The following is a 15,980-nucleotide window of genomic DNA, read 5'->3' as shown; positions in this document are numbered from 1 at the left end:
ACTGTCTTTTATGGTGGGCTATTCAAGTCTCACTGCCCCTAAGCTTGACACTACATGCTTGTTTTTCTTTGTTTCCCTCAATACAGCTAGGTGGGGTCTGCACACTGATTCAAGTCTAAAAGCCATGTTCTTCCTAAGCCCCCATGATTTTCACAAGAAAATATTTGAAAAATTATAAAATTGTGTAAAATTGTTCATATTCAGTATCAAGTTTTGATTATGCTTGTTTTTATCAGACAAAAAGAAAACCAGATAGTAAACCATGTAGTGTAGTTAGCTTCCACTAACATTAAACTCGTATCCAAATCGGTTAAGTGTACAGTTCTGACTGATTGTGACACAAAACAAAACTCCTTAGGAGCTCCATGCCATAATTACTAAAACTAAAACAGAAACTAATAGATATAAAAATAAAATAGAAATGCCTTTGTGAAATAAAAATTTAACTAAAACTAAAAATACACAATGAAGGAAAACTAAAACTAAACTGAATTTCCAAATAAGGTCAGAAAAAATATAGAAATAAAAACTAATATAAAAAGGCAAAACTATAATAACCTTGGTGTGTATGTGTATGTCTATATCTATGTATGTGTGTTTTAATCTTGAGTTGCCAGAGCAGACCAACCAATGAACTTGACCTTGAAGAAAATAAGTAAATTGTAAGTAGAGGGAAATACAACAATAATATACTCAGCCTTTAGGTCTTTTTTTCTGCAGTTCACGCCAACTTTTAAAGAATCCTCTAATCAATGTTTCTTATTCCTCCATGTCCAGGGAGGTTTTTTACAGTTCAGTGCTAAGAAAAGATGTTAATAACATTGCACACTGTTGAAAACAGAGATACCAAGGTCTTTGGAAATGGCCTTATTCCCTTTAGCATCCTTCTGTTTGGTGATAATAGCATTTCTGATGTTCTCAGAGAGCTCACTTTCTTCACCATTGTGACAAAGGAACAGGGAATAACATGAGGCTTTTTAAAGCAATAAAGTCATCTTTCATTGGCTAATTCAAGTCATGTGGGCAATGACAATTTATCGAAGGCAAGTCTAATTTTCAATTTATTCCAAATGAGCCAAATGTAATCATTTTTTCACTTTGATTTAAAGGGTGCCAATACCAGTGTCATGTCAATTTTTCAGTTCTTTTTTTTCGCCTATTGTTTATTAAAATTGGTGTTTCATTATTTGCTGTGCTATACCAAACATGAGTGTTTATAGACCATGGCTGTCTCACTAGATTAATCTTTTTCCCAGGAGATATTGTACATGTTGTAAATAAATTTCATGGGTGCCAATAATGGCGACCAAACTGTATTTGTCTTTATGTTTGCTGCTATTTTCTTCAGTTCTTTGCTTCCAGTTTTGTTTATATCTGGGAAATTATTTGGTTTATTAAAATGTATATAAAAAGGATAGTATTGCATTTTGTCAATTTACTACCTTTCTGATTATCATTTTACTTAACATAGAACTATAATATGGATGACAGTGGTGACCAGATCCTGAGCTATTGTTTAGGTAACAGACCAGTCCCATTAAGTATATTTTTATTGTTAGTTTATAAAATGGTGGAACCACAAAGCTCAGCACTTTTTTGTCAAAGTCATTGTTTTTAATTTAGGAGTACTTACACAAAAATTATTGTGCATATTTACAATAGACACATGGACTTGGCACAACAATAATGCTTCTAATTTCTCACATTAAATAGCGCAGTTCATAGTTAACAAGAAAATGAAGATAAAACAATTGTGCTTCTAAAAGCTAACATTAGGCTAATTTTGTCTTGTACCAAATAAGTCTACTTTTATAAATGGGTTTTATTAAAAGCTCACATTTAGCATTAAATATAAGTAAAGCTGGCACCTTATATTTTGATTGCAGCGGGCCTTAGTACTGTGGAGGGGACGCTGGCGCACGCATGTTGCCGCTCTTCCCTGTCATCAACACTTTTCGTCAAAATTCACGTTAAACCTAAACTTTTTGCAATTGTTCACTTTCTTTTTATTGTATGTATAGTTAATGGATACAGTTGACTCAAACTGTGTTGATTTGGATTTACTTTTATGGACTTTGCCTTTACTGGGTTTGCAGCCTCGGGGACAACTGAATCTTTCTGTGGCACACTGGACGATCCCTACGGACATTTCTTTGCACCGTGACGATCTATGAGCCGGGAATGGTCTGTCTTCTTGATTATATTTTATACACTGGATTGGTCTCGATTCCTTTTATACGTGCTTAATGACTAAGAAATGATCTGAGGTTTACATCCAGCTGGATGCAGCTCTGGGCGATCCCGCCTGTAATACCCAGAGTTATATGTATGTGGCCATATGTTGGAACCTCAGAATTTTGGTATCTTCATGTGCATTTTGTAATATCTCCTACTATGCTTTTTCTGCTGCTTGACGCTCATCTGCGCCTCCTGTCTCACCTTCTCTGTTGTGCTGTGCTGCTTCTCTTCTACTATCAGATAAGTATTGCTCTCTACTATGATAAAATACTCTTGTGACAAACTCCTTCGTGTTAAAGTTTGTCCAGAGCAAATGGTCAGATTGGAATATCCTAAAAGACAACGGCATTGTGCGAAATATTTACTTTGTGGATCAGGTTGCCACTACAGCCGGGCTGCGAATGAAAAGTTCACTGTAAGCATTTGCTCAGGAATATGCTGTCCTGCTCATGGCTTTGGAAATAGGAGTGTCAGTGTGCCAAATCTGCAATATGTTAAAATAAACTCTGGTCATGGATCTGCGCACAACGAACCCACATTGGCTAATATTGCACTGTTTAACTCAAGATCTCTTAATGGCAAAGCACTGGTGCTATCACAATTCATTACAGACTCAAACCTTGACTTGCAATGCTTAACAGAAAATTGGCAAAAACCAAATGACTTTACATCTGTCACGGAGGTGACCCCACCCGGATACATTCACTTCATGGAGCCTCACAGCTCAAGACAAGGCGGAGGAGTCGCAGTAATTGCTAAATCGAAATTAAACATCAAAAGAATCCCCATTGACGGTCCATTGTTTTTCAAGTGTCTAGCTCTTAAGCTAATAACAAAATCTGATCCTATCTCACTTATTGTTGTCTATCGTCCCCCAAAATACAATCTTCTTTTTTATCTGATCTGACTGAATTATTAACCCACTTAAGTTCACTTTCCCAGAGAGTCATTATTCTTGGCGATTTCAACATACATATTGACATTACTACATGTAAACTAAGAAATGAATTCCTATCCTTACTGGACTGTTTTGACTTGGTGCAGCATGTTGACTTTCCCACCCACTCTGCTGGTCATACAGTTGTGCTTTGAAAGTTTGTGAACCTTTTAGAATTTTCTATATTTCTGCATAAATATGACCTAAAACATCATCAGATTTTCACTCAAGTCCTAAAAGTAGATAAACAGAAACCAGTTAAACAAATGAGACAAAAATATTATACTTGGTCATTTATTTATTGAGGAAAATGAGCGAGTATTACACATTTGTGAGTGGCAAAAGTATGTGAACCTCTAGGATTAGCAGTTAGTTTGAAGGTGAAATTAGAGTCGGGTGTTTTCAATCAATGGGATGACAATCAGGTGTGAGTGGGCACCCTGTGTTATTTAAAGAACAGGGATCTATCAAAGCCTGCTCTTCACAACACATGTTTGTGGAAGTGTATCATGGCACGAACAAAGGAGATTACTGAGGACCTCAGAAAAAGAGTTGTTGATGCTCATCAGGCTGGAAAAGGTTACAATACCATCTCTAAAGAGTTTGGACTCCACCAATCCACAGTCAGACAGATTGTGTACAAATGGAGGAAATTCAAGACCATTTTTACCCTCCCCAGGAGTGGTCAACCAAGAAAGATCACTCTAAGAGCAAGGCGTGTAATAGTCGGCGAGGTCACAAAGGACCCCAGGGTAACTTCTAAGCAACTGAAGGCCTCTCTCACATTGGCTAATGTTCATGTTCATGAGTCCACCATCAGGAGAACACTGAACAACAATGGTGTGCATGGCAGGGTTGCAAGGAGAAAGCCACTGCTCTCCAAAAAAAAAACATTGCTGCTCGTCTGCAGTTTGCTAAAGATCACGTGGACAAACCAGAAGGCTACTGGAAGAATGTTTTGTGGACGAAAATAGAACTGTTTGGTTTAAATGAAAAGCGTTATGTTTGGAGAAAAGAAAACACTGCATTCCAGCATAAGAACCTTATCCCATCTGTGAAACATGGTGGTGGTAGTATCATGGTTTGGGCCTGTTTTGCTGCATCTGGGCCAGGACGGCTTGCCTTCATTGATAGAACAATGAATTCTGAATTATATCAGAGAATTCTAAAGGAAAATGTCAGGACATTTGTCCATGAACTGAATCTCAATAGAAGGTGGTTCATGCAGCAAGACAACGACCCTAAGCACACAAGTCGTTCTACCAAAGAATGGTTAAAGAAGAATAAAGTTCATGTTTTGGAATGGCCAAGTCAAAGTCCTGACCTTTATCCAATCGAAATGTTGTGGAAGAACCTGAAGCGAGCAGTTAATGTGAGGAAACCCACCAACATCCCAGAGTTGAAGCTGTTCTGTACGGAGGAATCCTCCAAGCCGGTGTGCAGGACTGATCAACAGTTACCAGAAACGTTTAGTTGCAGTTATTGCTGCAAAGGGGGGTCACACCAGATACTGAAAGCAAAGGTTTACATACTTTTGCCCCTCACAAATATGTAATATTCGATCATTTTCCTTAATAAATAAATGGCCAAGTATAATATTTTTGTCTCATTTGTTTAACAGGTTTCTCTTTATCTACTTTTTGGACTTGAGTGAAAATCTGATGATGTTTTAGGTCATATTTATGCAGAAATATAGAAAATTCTGAAGGGTTCACAAACTTTCAAGCACAACTGTATATTGGACCTGATCTGCACATCTGGGTTATCTGTTGGCAACACTTACAGCAGTGATTTGGGACTCTCTGACCATAAAGCAGTGCTTTTCACTGTCTCATTACCTCTCCTTCCTCTTACCTGTAAACGTCAAATTTCTTTCCAAAATCTTTAAAATATCTGCCTCTCTGTTCTTGCTGGATCCATTTCTGATCTTTTTCTGCCTTCACCTATTCCATCAACACCTATTCACATCAACTTGTCTTGTTGACCGCTATAACTCAGCCCTTCATTCAGCACTCGATAAAACAGCTCCTTTAAAACATAAGGAGGTTATGTTAAGCGTTCAGCTCCATGGTATAATTCAGAGCTACGATCTATGAAAGCAACTGGCCGACGCCTTGAGAAAATGTCATGTAAGACTGGACTCACTGTTCACATCCAGGCTTTCTCTGACTATCAAAGGTCTTACAGGGATGCACTAACTGCAGCCAAGAACACACATTATGGCAAAATAATAGAAAGTGGCCATGAAAACCCTAGGGTTTTGTTCTCTGTAGTTAATAAATTACTTCAACCTGCATCTGGCCCAATTACCTCCTCTACTGAAGTCTGTGAAAAATTCCTTCACTTTTTCCGCAATAAAATTAAAGATCTAAATAATTCAACTAACATAAATTCATCATCCATTTATATCCTTCCCTGTCTTCCGACTCCATCCAGCACCTTTTCTAAATTTTCACCAGTCGCATTGGCATTTGTTAATGACCTGCATTGTAAGATGAGGTCAACTACTTGTGTACTGGACCCCATCCCCACCACACTTCTTAAATCCTGCCTTCATGCCATAACCCCGACTGTTACGACAATAATCAATACATCCCTCGACACTGGGTTTGTGCCAGCCACTTTTAAAATCACTTCTGTAACCCCCATGTGAAAAAAGTCTGGTCTTGATGGTGACGATCGTAACAATTTTCGGCCTATTTCCCACTTACCTTTCCGGTCAAAAGTTTCTTGAGAGTGTTGTAGCCTCCCAGCTTACCAATTACTTAACCACCTCTAATAATTTGATGGAACCCTTTCAGTCTGGTTTCAGGGCGCAGCACAGTTGTGAAACTGATCTTCTTCGGGGAACCAATGATTTGCTTATGGCAGCAGACTCTGGACAAACCAGCATATTAATTCTGTTAGACCTCAGTGCAGCATTTGACACTGTCAGACATGACATTCTACTGTCCAGAATGGAAAACATGCTGGGTATCTCTGGCACTGCCCTCCAGTGGTTCAAGTCCTATCTGACTGATAGGGAAGAGTTTGTTAGTTTTGACAACAGCAGATCCAGCTCAGTGCCAGTCATACAAGGAGTTCCTCAGGGCTCTGTCCTCGGCCCTCTTCTCTTCTGTATTTATATGCTTCCCCTTGGCCATATTATTCGTAGCTATGGACTGGGTTATCATTTTTATGCAGATGACACTAAACTCTATTTCAATGTCAAAAGTGCAACTTCATCACAGTGTTTTCTCAGCTCACAACTTGCCTCAGTGAAATTAAAACCTGGTTGGAGCAGAACTCTTTAAAATTAAATTGCAGGAAAACAGAATTCCTGCAAATTGGCACTAAAGTGCTACTTAAGAAAATGAGCTCCTTTTCAGTCACTCTTGGTGGTAATCTCATCAGACCTTCTTCTGATGCAAGGAATCTAGGTGTCATTTTTGATTCCTCCCTTTCTTATTCCTCCCACATAAACCACATTAAGAAACTGTCTTATTTTCACCTCCGTAACATATCCCGTGTTCGCTCCTTCCTCTCCTTTTCAAACACTGAGAAACTTGTCCATGCTTTTATCTCATCCCGCATCGATTATTGTAACTCACTGCTGGCAGGTGCCCCTTCTAATCTTCTATCACAGCTCCAGTTGATTCAAAACTCTGCTGCAAGAGTCCTTACTCGAACCAGCAACAGTGAGCACATCACACCCATCCTGCTTCGCCTTCATTGGCTCCCTGTGTCTTACAGGATTGAATATAAAATTCTATTAATAACCTACAAAGCTTTAAATGGCCTTGCATCGGACTACATCAGTGACCTTCAAAATCACTATGCTCCTGTTCGCCTACTAAGGTCCTCTGATTCTGATAATCTTGTTGTGCCTCACACTAACCTGCACTCTATGGGTGACAGGGCCTTCAGCTCCATTGCACCCAGGCTTTGGAATGACATCCCGAAATTAATTAGATCAGCTGACTCCATTTCATTCTTTTAAAAAACAACTTAAAACTCATCTATTTAGGAAGGCTTTTAACTTAATTTAATATTCTGCCCTTTCTTTCAGTTTACCTCTCTGTCCAGGTGCTCAGGATAATCTGTGTGTCTGTTATATCAATAATTAGGTTATTTGTTAGGTTTTTCTTTTATTGAATTTAGTATTTTATTTTGGTTTATTGTTCTTTATTCTATGTAATGCTTTGTTATCTGTTTTATTGTTCTATTCAGGAAAACATTTGTATCCAATGTTACATATACCCTGCTGTTTTTTTCTAAGACTCTGTGAAGCGCCTTGAGCATGAGAAAGGCGCTATATAAATAAAATGTATTATTATTATTATTATTGTTATTATAAGGTAGTAAGCATGGAATTTTTATTTCTTCTTATATTGCTGTCAATATTTGCTTTTTTTAATTATACTAATTTTTATTTAACCTTTTATTGCTTTATTATTCATGTTGTGAAGAAACTGGCAGTGATACTTGCTATGAAAGATACTATATACTGTAGAATCTTCTTCTTTCGGCTTCTCCCTTTAGAGGTCGTCAAAACGGATCATCTGTTTCTATATCTTCCATACCTCTGCATCTTGCTGTTTCACACCCACCACCTGCATGTTCTCTTTCACCACATCCATAAACCTCCTCTTAGGCCTTCCTCTTTTCCTCTTGTCTGGCAGCTCTATCCTTAACATCCTTCTTCCAGTATACCCAGCATCTCTCCTCTGTACATGTCCAGACCAATGCAATCTCACTTCTCTGGTTTTGTCTTCAAAGCATCTAACCTGAGCTGATCCTCTAATGTATTCATTTTTAATCCTGTCCATCCACATCACACCCAATGCAAGTCTTAACATCTTTAACTCTGCCATCTCCAGCTCTGTCTCCTGTCTTTTTGTCAGTTCCATTGTCTCCATAACCCATAACATAGCTGGTTCACTACTGTCTTATAGACCTTCCCTTTCACTCTTGCTGGTACCCATATGTCACAAATAATTCCTGACACTCTTCTTCACCCACTTTACCCTCCCAGCTGTCTCTTCTTCACCTCTCTTCCACACTCCTGTTGCTCTGTACTGTTAATCCCAGGTATTTAAACTCATGGACCTTCACCAACTCTACTCCCCGCATCCTCGCAGTTCCTCTGACCTCCCTCTCATTCACACATGTGTATTCTGTCTTGGTCCTACTGACCTTCATTCTTCTCGTATCTAGAGCATATCTCCACATCTCTAGGGTCTCGTGAACCTATTCCCTACTCTTGCTACAGATCACAATGTCATCCACAAACATGGGCATGTGAGTCCATGGAGACTCCTGTCTAATCTTCTCTGTCAACCTGTCCATCACCATTGCAAATAAGAAAGGGCTCAATGCCAATCACTGATGGAATCCAGCCTTCTTCTTAAACGCATCTGTTACTCCTACAGCAAACTTCACCACTGTCACACTTCCCTTGTGCATATCCAGTACCACTCCTAACATACTTCTCTGCAACTCCTGACATCCTCATACAATCCCCAGCTCCTCTCTAGGCACCCTGTCATATGCTTTCTCTAGGTCCACAAAGACGCAATGCAGCTCCTTCCGGCCTTCTTTGTACTACTTTAACAATACACTCAACATCACATCTGTAGTGTGCTCTTTTCTGGTATGAAACTATACCGCTTCTCACTAATCATCACCTCCCTTCTTAACCTAGCTTCTACTACTCTTTCTCATTACTTCATGCTTTGACTGATCAATTTTATTCCTCTGTAGTTACTACAGTTCTATACATCACCTTTATTCTTAAAAATCAGTACCAGAACACTTCTTCTCCACTTCTCAAGCATCCTCTCACTTTCCAAGATTGCATTAAAGAATGTGGCCTAAACACCTGCATGCTTCCACAGGTATGTCATCTGGACTTACATCCTTTCCATTCTTCATCCTCTTCATAGCTGTCCTTATTTCCTCTTTGCTAATCCGCAGCACTTCCTGGTTAACTATGTCCATAACATCCAACCTTCTCTCTCTTTCATTCTCTTCATTCATCAACCCCTCAAAGTACTCTTTCCATCTGCTCAACACATTCTCCTTGCTTGTGAGTATGTTTCCATCATTATCCTTTATCACCTTTATCTGCTGCACATCTTTTCCAGCTTGGTTCCTTTGTCTAGCCCAGGGGTGGGCAAAGTCATTCCTGGAGGGCCGCAGTGGCCACGGGTTTTTGTTCCAACCCAGTTGCTTAATTAGAAAACAATCCTTGCCAATAATTACATTTCATGGCTTGTTAGTACTTTAACTCTGCTATGTTAAGTCATTCTCATATCCTAGATTTTTTTTCCATTCTAAGGATATCATCCAAATACTTTGAAGTGTAAAACGGATGAGTAATTCTCAATCCTTCACTTTTTTTCTCTTCTCTTTCCTTCCAAGTATTTAATTAAACTAAATAGTGCATGATAAATACACACAGAGGTGTAAAGGGTAACAAGCAAAATGGAAAACTGCTGGTTTCTTTTGTCATTTGCATCTTATTGCTAATAAGGAACAATTAAAACCCGAGAATGCAGCTGTATAAGATTTTGAATCCTTATTACTTATTTAAGTCTTAATGAAGGAGATAACTAAAATGAAGCAGAAGATGTTTCTAGAGCAATAAGTGCTTCTTATTAAGCAATTGGGTTGGAACAAAAACCTGCAGGCACTGCGGCCCTCCAGGAATGACTTTACCCACCCCTGGTCTAGCCAATCGGTACAAGTCTTTTTCTCCTTCCTTAGTGTCTAACCTGTCATGCATCTCATCATACACCCTATCTTTAGCCTTTGCCTCCTCTGTCTTCACCTTACGCCCTATCTCCTTGTAACTCCTGTCTACTTTATCTTTCTGACACGTCATACCCCTCTTCTGCTCCTTCGGCCAACAGTAGCCCCGTTTCCCCCAGCACCTTATTGACTAACAATACTGGTGGTAGCCATTGTTAATCCGGGCCTCAGTCAATCCGGTATTGAAATCTATATTGTTGTCTACATATTAATCTTGCAAAATTTTACACTGGATGCCCTTCCTGACAAAACCTCCCCCTTTATCCGGGCTTGGATCCACTATAATAGTAACAATAAGACCAGCTCACTACTCAAAACAGTAATTGTAGGACCCGCCCAGAATCAAACCCGTGAACTCTTCATAGTGAGTCAGCAGTTCTTACCACTGCACCACCCAAGCAGTCATATCAGTGTTGTACCCTAACCCGATTTCTTTTTCTTCGGTTATATACTTGAATAAAAGAGCACTTGTTTTTTTATATGTGTATATTTTGTGAAAGTGTTTATTTGATATTTGGACTTCAGTCTTGACACATTACACACTTCATGTCAAAATTTTATCATTATTACTATAACATGAAATACATTTCTGTTTTAGGTTTGTGTTCAACATTTCCTGTCATCTTACATTTAACTAAATTGCTGTAGACATGGAACACACATGAAATGAATGTGTTCCAAATAACAATATATTATTTACCCTATACAACTCCAGGCACCTCACACCAAGATATATACACTTGAGCACTAAGAATCTTTCTTTGAGACTTGAACTGCAGTGGTGGGAGGGATGGGATCGCAGGCTGCTTGTGCTGGTCGACACATTTGCAGAACAAAAGATGCTGATGGAGAGGTGCGAAGGAATTACAAGTTTTTTCATAGGCTTTAGGGATTCTAGTGTTAAAAGCTAGTACTTATATGTCTTCTTAAAACAATTTTTATTTTGTGTAAGTTGTGGACACAAGTTATAACAGACTTATAGGCCACAAAAAAAATTACAGCATTTACATGCCAAACATCTCTGATTCACTATATAATCTATTTTACATTATCATGAATGTGGAAAATCACTTTATGAACTGAAAGAAATTAATGATATTTACTGTAATGAACACAACATGCTCAACTTTATGCTGACAAGTCACCTTTCAACATTCTAGAAATAAATCAAATCACTGTAATACATTGCTCGAGTTGTGAGTTATTAACAATAACTGTTCCAAGGATTTATTTGACATTATTTATAATATTTTAGGATGTTTACACTTTATAATAAATCAAGAGCTTATGTTTGATCAACATTCAAAGCATTGTCAGCTGACCACAAAATCTTTCCCAAAATGCAGCTGATTCTCTGTCATGCCTTCTCATGCAAACTCCTGACAGGCGTAATGATGATTTTTATTAGGTTACCATTTTTTTTGACCCAGATAGTCCAATGTTATACCAGATGCCTGGTGCATTTTCACAGCCCTCTTAGACCTTTATTTTTGTTGGTCCTTCCAAATGATAGCTGGTCTTTTGGTGACTTCACTCTCAAACCTTCTTGTTTAAATCCTGAGCTTTAAGGTGTGTGTATGTGTTTTCAAATACTTCACTATAGTTGTGTAACACTGAATATTTTTGCCAGTGACTACTTATGGACAAAACAGCGAATCTCAGTTTTTACATTTTGTTGCTGATTAAAAAAAATAATAATTAGTGCAATACAGGGCCATAAAGTTGAGATCAGCTGTAAATGTATGGGATTTGTAAAAGTTAGCTTTTTTTCAGTTTTATTCTCTCAGTCACGTACACGCTTTCCCTCGCACCCCCCCCCCCCCCCCCCCCCCCTTCTGATCAGAGTCTAACTAACAGTGCCAGTATAAATTCACACCCGATCTGATTCTGTTCGTTTTCAAATAATATTGCATTAGTGTGACGATGTTTTCTGATTGGTACTATTCAGGTCATAAAATGAGCACGCAGGTGGCCAGTTGCTTATGCTATAACACGATTGACTTGGTGGCAATCAACGCACATGTACTGTACAAGGCATGCGCGGGGGGCACTGAGAAAAGAAGAGTGTTCATGGCTCACCTTGCAGAGGAACTTCGTTGTCGCTTCTTACAAGAAAAGGTGATGGACAAAGCAAAAGTGGATGCAACATTGGCAAGCTTCTGTTACAAGACCCCTCTCCCCATCCCCTTCATTGTAATAGTAACACAGCACAGAGAGAAGTGTGTACATTGCAACAGGTGCACATGTCATAAACATAGAAAGGACGGTCCTTGCGTGTGTGTGAACTATTAACATTTGAATCTGATGATTGCATATAGCGCAGAACTGACCTCTCTGTACTATTCTTTCTTCTGCATGTCCTGGAGTACAAAAGAAACAGCACTGTGCACCAAAATGTGGAGAGTGCATTGGCAAGATTGAAAAAAAAAATGAACGTGGTCACTGATTACAAGCGCAAGAAGGCATGTGAATGAATATGAATAATGTTGCATCAGTGCCATAGTGTTTTCCGAAATGTACTATACAGGTCATAAAATGAGTTATTCCAAATATCATATATACCTATGTCTCTGTTTTTTTGTCAGTGCCGCTTTGACATCATGGACCATAAGGTGCATACTAATTCACCGTGAGCAGGAACACTCAATAAAACTGAATTAAAAAAAATCAAATGACGGTGAGATATGAAGAAGGCAGATTCACCAGCGTTTGTGTGTCAGTGTGTCAGTTTTTATCCCTCCAGATCAGAGAATGTCTAGTTCCATTGCCTCAAAACACTACTCACATCTAGTTATTCCCCGTTTCAAATAAAAACTAACAGTGTCAGATCGCGGGGGGGCACAATAGTATGTATCTTGATCGTGACTGAGAGAATAAAAGTGAAAAAAATGGTAACTTTTACAAGTCCTATAAATGTACATCGTCTGTTACAGACGCAAACTAAATGTATGTGTGTACTGTATAATACTAACAATAAGAGCAGCTCACTACTGAAAACGGCAAACATAGGAGGCAGTCGGGATTGAACCGGGGACTCTTGATTACAAGTCAGCAAATCTTTCCACTACGCCATGGAAGCTGTTGTATTGTTCTTGAACCTTTTGTGAAAGTGTTTATTTGATCTTTGGACTTCAGGCTTCACACATTATATAGTTTATGCCAACATTTTGTCATTTATTACTAAAATATGAAAAACGTTTCTGTTTTAACAATGTGTTCACACAGATTACTGTAGAAACAGAACACACATGAAATGCATGTGTTCAAAATAACGATTTATTATTTCCACTCTAAAACTCCAGCACTTCACTCCCAGATAATCCAGGCATGAGCTGGGAGAACTTTGTGCACTGTAGCAGTAGAGGTATCGATCCACCTCTTGAACCCTCAGGTACCACTCCAAACACCAGGTAAAAGCACAAGACTTCTTTATTTTACAATGATCACGTGCACAAAGCACCCTCCACTCCACACTACTCATATAACTATTACAATTCTCTCAATACTCACTCCTCCTCTCCCAGACACTTAGCCACCCTACCTCCCAGCTCAGCTCAGTGTACTGGGCTTTCCCAGAGTCTTTTATACCCCCTGACCCGGAGGTGTTCCTGTTCCATTACCCACAAGTCCTTATTCCTTCCGGGTCAGGGTAGAAGTCCTTTTCTTCAACCTGGAAATACGTCATCTCTCCTGTTCACGTGACCAGGACGTACTTCCAGGTTATAGGGCACATATGAGTCCACGGGCCTTCCGACAGCGACTCCCAGTGGTCCCCAAGGTATCCAGCAGGGCTGTGTATAAAACTACATAGTCCATGAGGCCCTGCTGGAATTCGGGGCACATCCATGCTGTTGGGAGAGCTCCTCCTGGCGGCCTGGGGGTGAGGGCCGGAATATGAAGCCGGCAATCCATCACAGCACGTTCTGCGGCGGTGGGGGATGGAATCGCAGGCTGCTTGCTGCATATCTTTATCGGCACATTTACAGGACAAAAGACGCTGAGGAAGAGGTGCAAACGGATTTAAGGTGGGCCGGATGTACCTTTAGGGGGCGATATAGCTCCCTAGTTGGAATAAGTTCTTTTCTAATTGTGGCGTTTTAAGTAACCAAAAACTATATAGATATGATATTAAAAGGCGATATCCCTCCCATAGTGATATGGCGGTAAAAATCACATAAGAGAAAATAACTTAGCTTTCTTTACTGACAATTTACGCGGCATTACAGACGGGAAGCCTATAGCAAAGATAATACCAAGGTGGGATCTTGATCTATACAGTCTGCCATCTTTCGTCCCTGCGCTGGAAGACTTTTCAGGACGGATGGCGATATCACTCATCCATCCGTCGGCTTCAAAATATTTGGCTGCTGTCCAAGTCTTTATATACTGTCTTCTCCACGTGTAGGCCCTTACATCGGCAAATAGTCCATTTCCAAACAAGGAAAGAAGATTTTGTGCTGACAGAGGACAGATGTATACTATTCTGTCTTTAGGCTGACTATACATTCGTCCAGCTGTCTTTGTCTATCTTGTCCTATGCTTGGCTTGGCAATTCTAAATGCTGAGCCCCTTTGTACTAAATCTGGTGCAGCTACAGTATGCATGTGCAAAGAAAAGAAAAACAAATTTAAAATGTCTGCACAGAGACAGTGACATTAAACTTAATATTACAACAAACTTATTATAACACCGGATCTACAAGTTTTTTCGTAGGCTCTGGTAATTCTAGTAGTAAAGATGTGAAAAGTTTCAGTGTCAAAAATGTGAAATAATCAAGAAAATCTGAGATGGACAAATGCTTTCTAATGGCTCTATAAACAAAAATGTTTCTTTCCACTTAAAAGTTAAAGTGGATCATGTAATTGTAATTAAATTAAAAATATCTGAATTGATTAAAATGACTTTCTAACCAAAACATTAAATCCTAAGTACATTGTGTTTATTACAGGTATTCACTTCTACGCACTTTGCGAATTGCTGATGGACCAGATGAAGTTCACCTGTCTGCTGTTGCAAAGATGGAGCTGAGAGATCAACTGAAGAAGTTCAAAGCCAAAATATGAGTTTAGTAAACATTATTCAGAACAGCATACAAATGCACTGGGCAGCATTAGTCATCTTGTAACAATATATTCTAACAAAAGTAAATCAATATGCATTAATTAAATCTCATTTAATTACTTGTTGACAATGACAATACTTTCAATTAACTCATTATGAAGTTTGTTTAATTTTCTTTGTATTTCAAGTGTAATGATTATACCCTGTAAAAAACATTTGGTAATTAAACAGCATCATCAAAATAAAATTGTTGTTTTTTACTTGTATAAAAAAGGTTTGAATTATTTGTTACAGGTATGCCAAACACAAGTAAACGTAAGTATAACCATGCTATTTATTTACTAGAAAATTGCTTGTTGTTTTCAGATTAAAAGATTAAATGGCAGTATTTGAAGAATAGCCAGGAAATAAGCAGTTATTGTCACCTTCTTGTACAAGCACTGCATTAAATAAAATATTTTATTCAAGTGAGTAAATAACTAAATTCCATAGAACATAAACTTTTGATTTAAGACGTAAAATGTTATTTTTAGAAATAAAAGAAATTGAAATTACATGGAGAAAAAGCATGGAAGATTTCATGGAAAATTGAGACTACACGGGTACTTGAATTTTGGTTCTTTGTGTGTGTGTGTGTTTTTGTTTGTGTGCCTTTTGTAGTCAATGTAGTAGCCAATGTAGTCAGTAGTGGAAATGCTGGGGTGCTAACCCGATTGTCCCTGTTTAATCAAATGCAACTTATAAACAAAATATGAGTTTGATGGTGCCAAAACAAATGAAATATGGGTCTCCTTGCAAAGCCTGCTTTAGTGACTGTGGCTAGGACCTCCATCCTATGGTATGCTCTTTTATCAAGTGATGTCTTCTTCCAGGGACCACAGAGCATACAACTGGAGGACTGGAAGATGCAGAGTCAAATAGCCCTCACTGAGCGTCTTCTCAGCACTGTGAA

At 38.7% G+C, this 15,980-nt stretch overlaps 1 protein-coding gene across 2 annotated transcripts in view; it reads left to right on the top strand.

Moving 5' to 3' along the window:
* The window catches only part of LOC114653490 (nephronophthisis 3), an 838,883-nt gene extending 823,608 nt beyond the window's left edge, over positions 1-15,275 (top strand). For both annotated transcript variants that reach the window (XM_028803845.2, XM_028803846.2), the window contains one exon: positions 14,916-15,275. In XM_028803845.2, the coding sequence (XP_028659678.2) occupies positions 14,916-15,030 (115 nt within the window). In that variant the 3' untranslated portion in view covers positions 15,031-15,275. The remainder of the gene's footprint in view (positions 1-14,915) is intronic.
* The last annotated feature ends 705 nt before the right edge of the window (positions 15,276-15,980 follow it).

This window comes from Erpetoichthys calabaricus, chromosome 6, assembly GCF_900747795.2.
Source record: "Erpetoichthys calabaricus chromosome 6, fErpCal1.3, whole genome shotgun sequence".
NCBI classification, from domain to species: Eukaryota; Metazoa; Chordata; class Cladistia; order Polypteriformes; family Polypteridae; genus Erpetoichthys; species Erpetoichthys calabaricus.
Note: the sequence above shows the minus strand (reverse complement) of the source record. Positions and strands in the feature narration are given on the sequence as shown.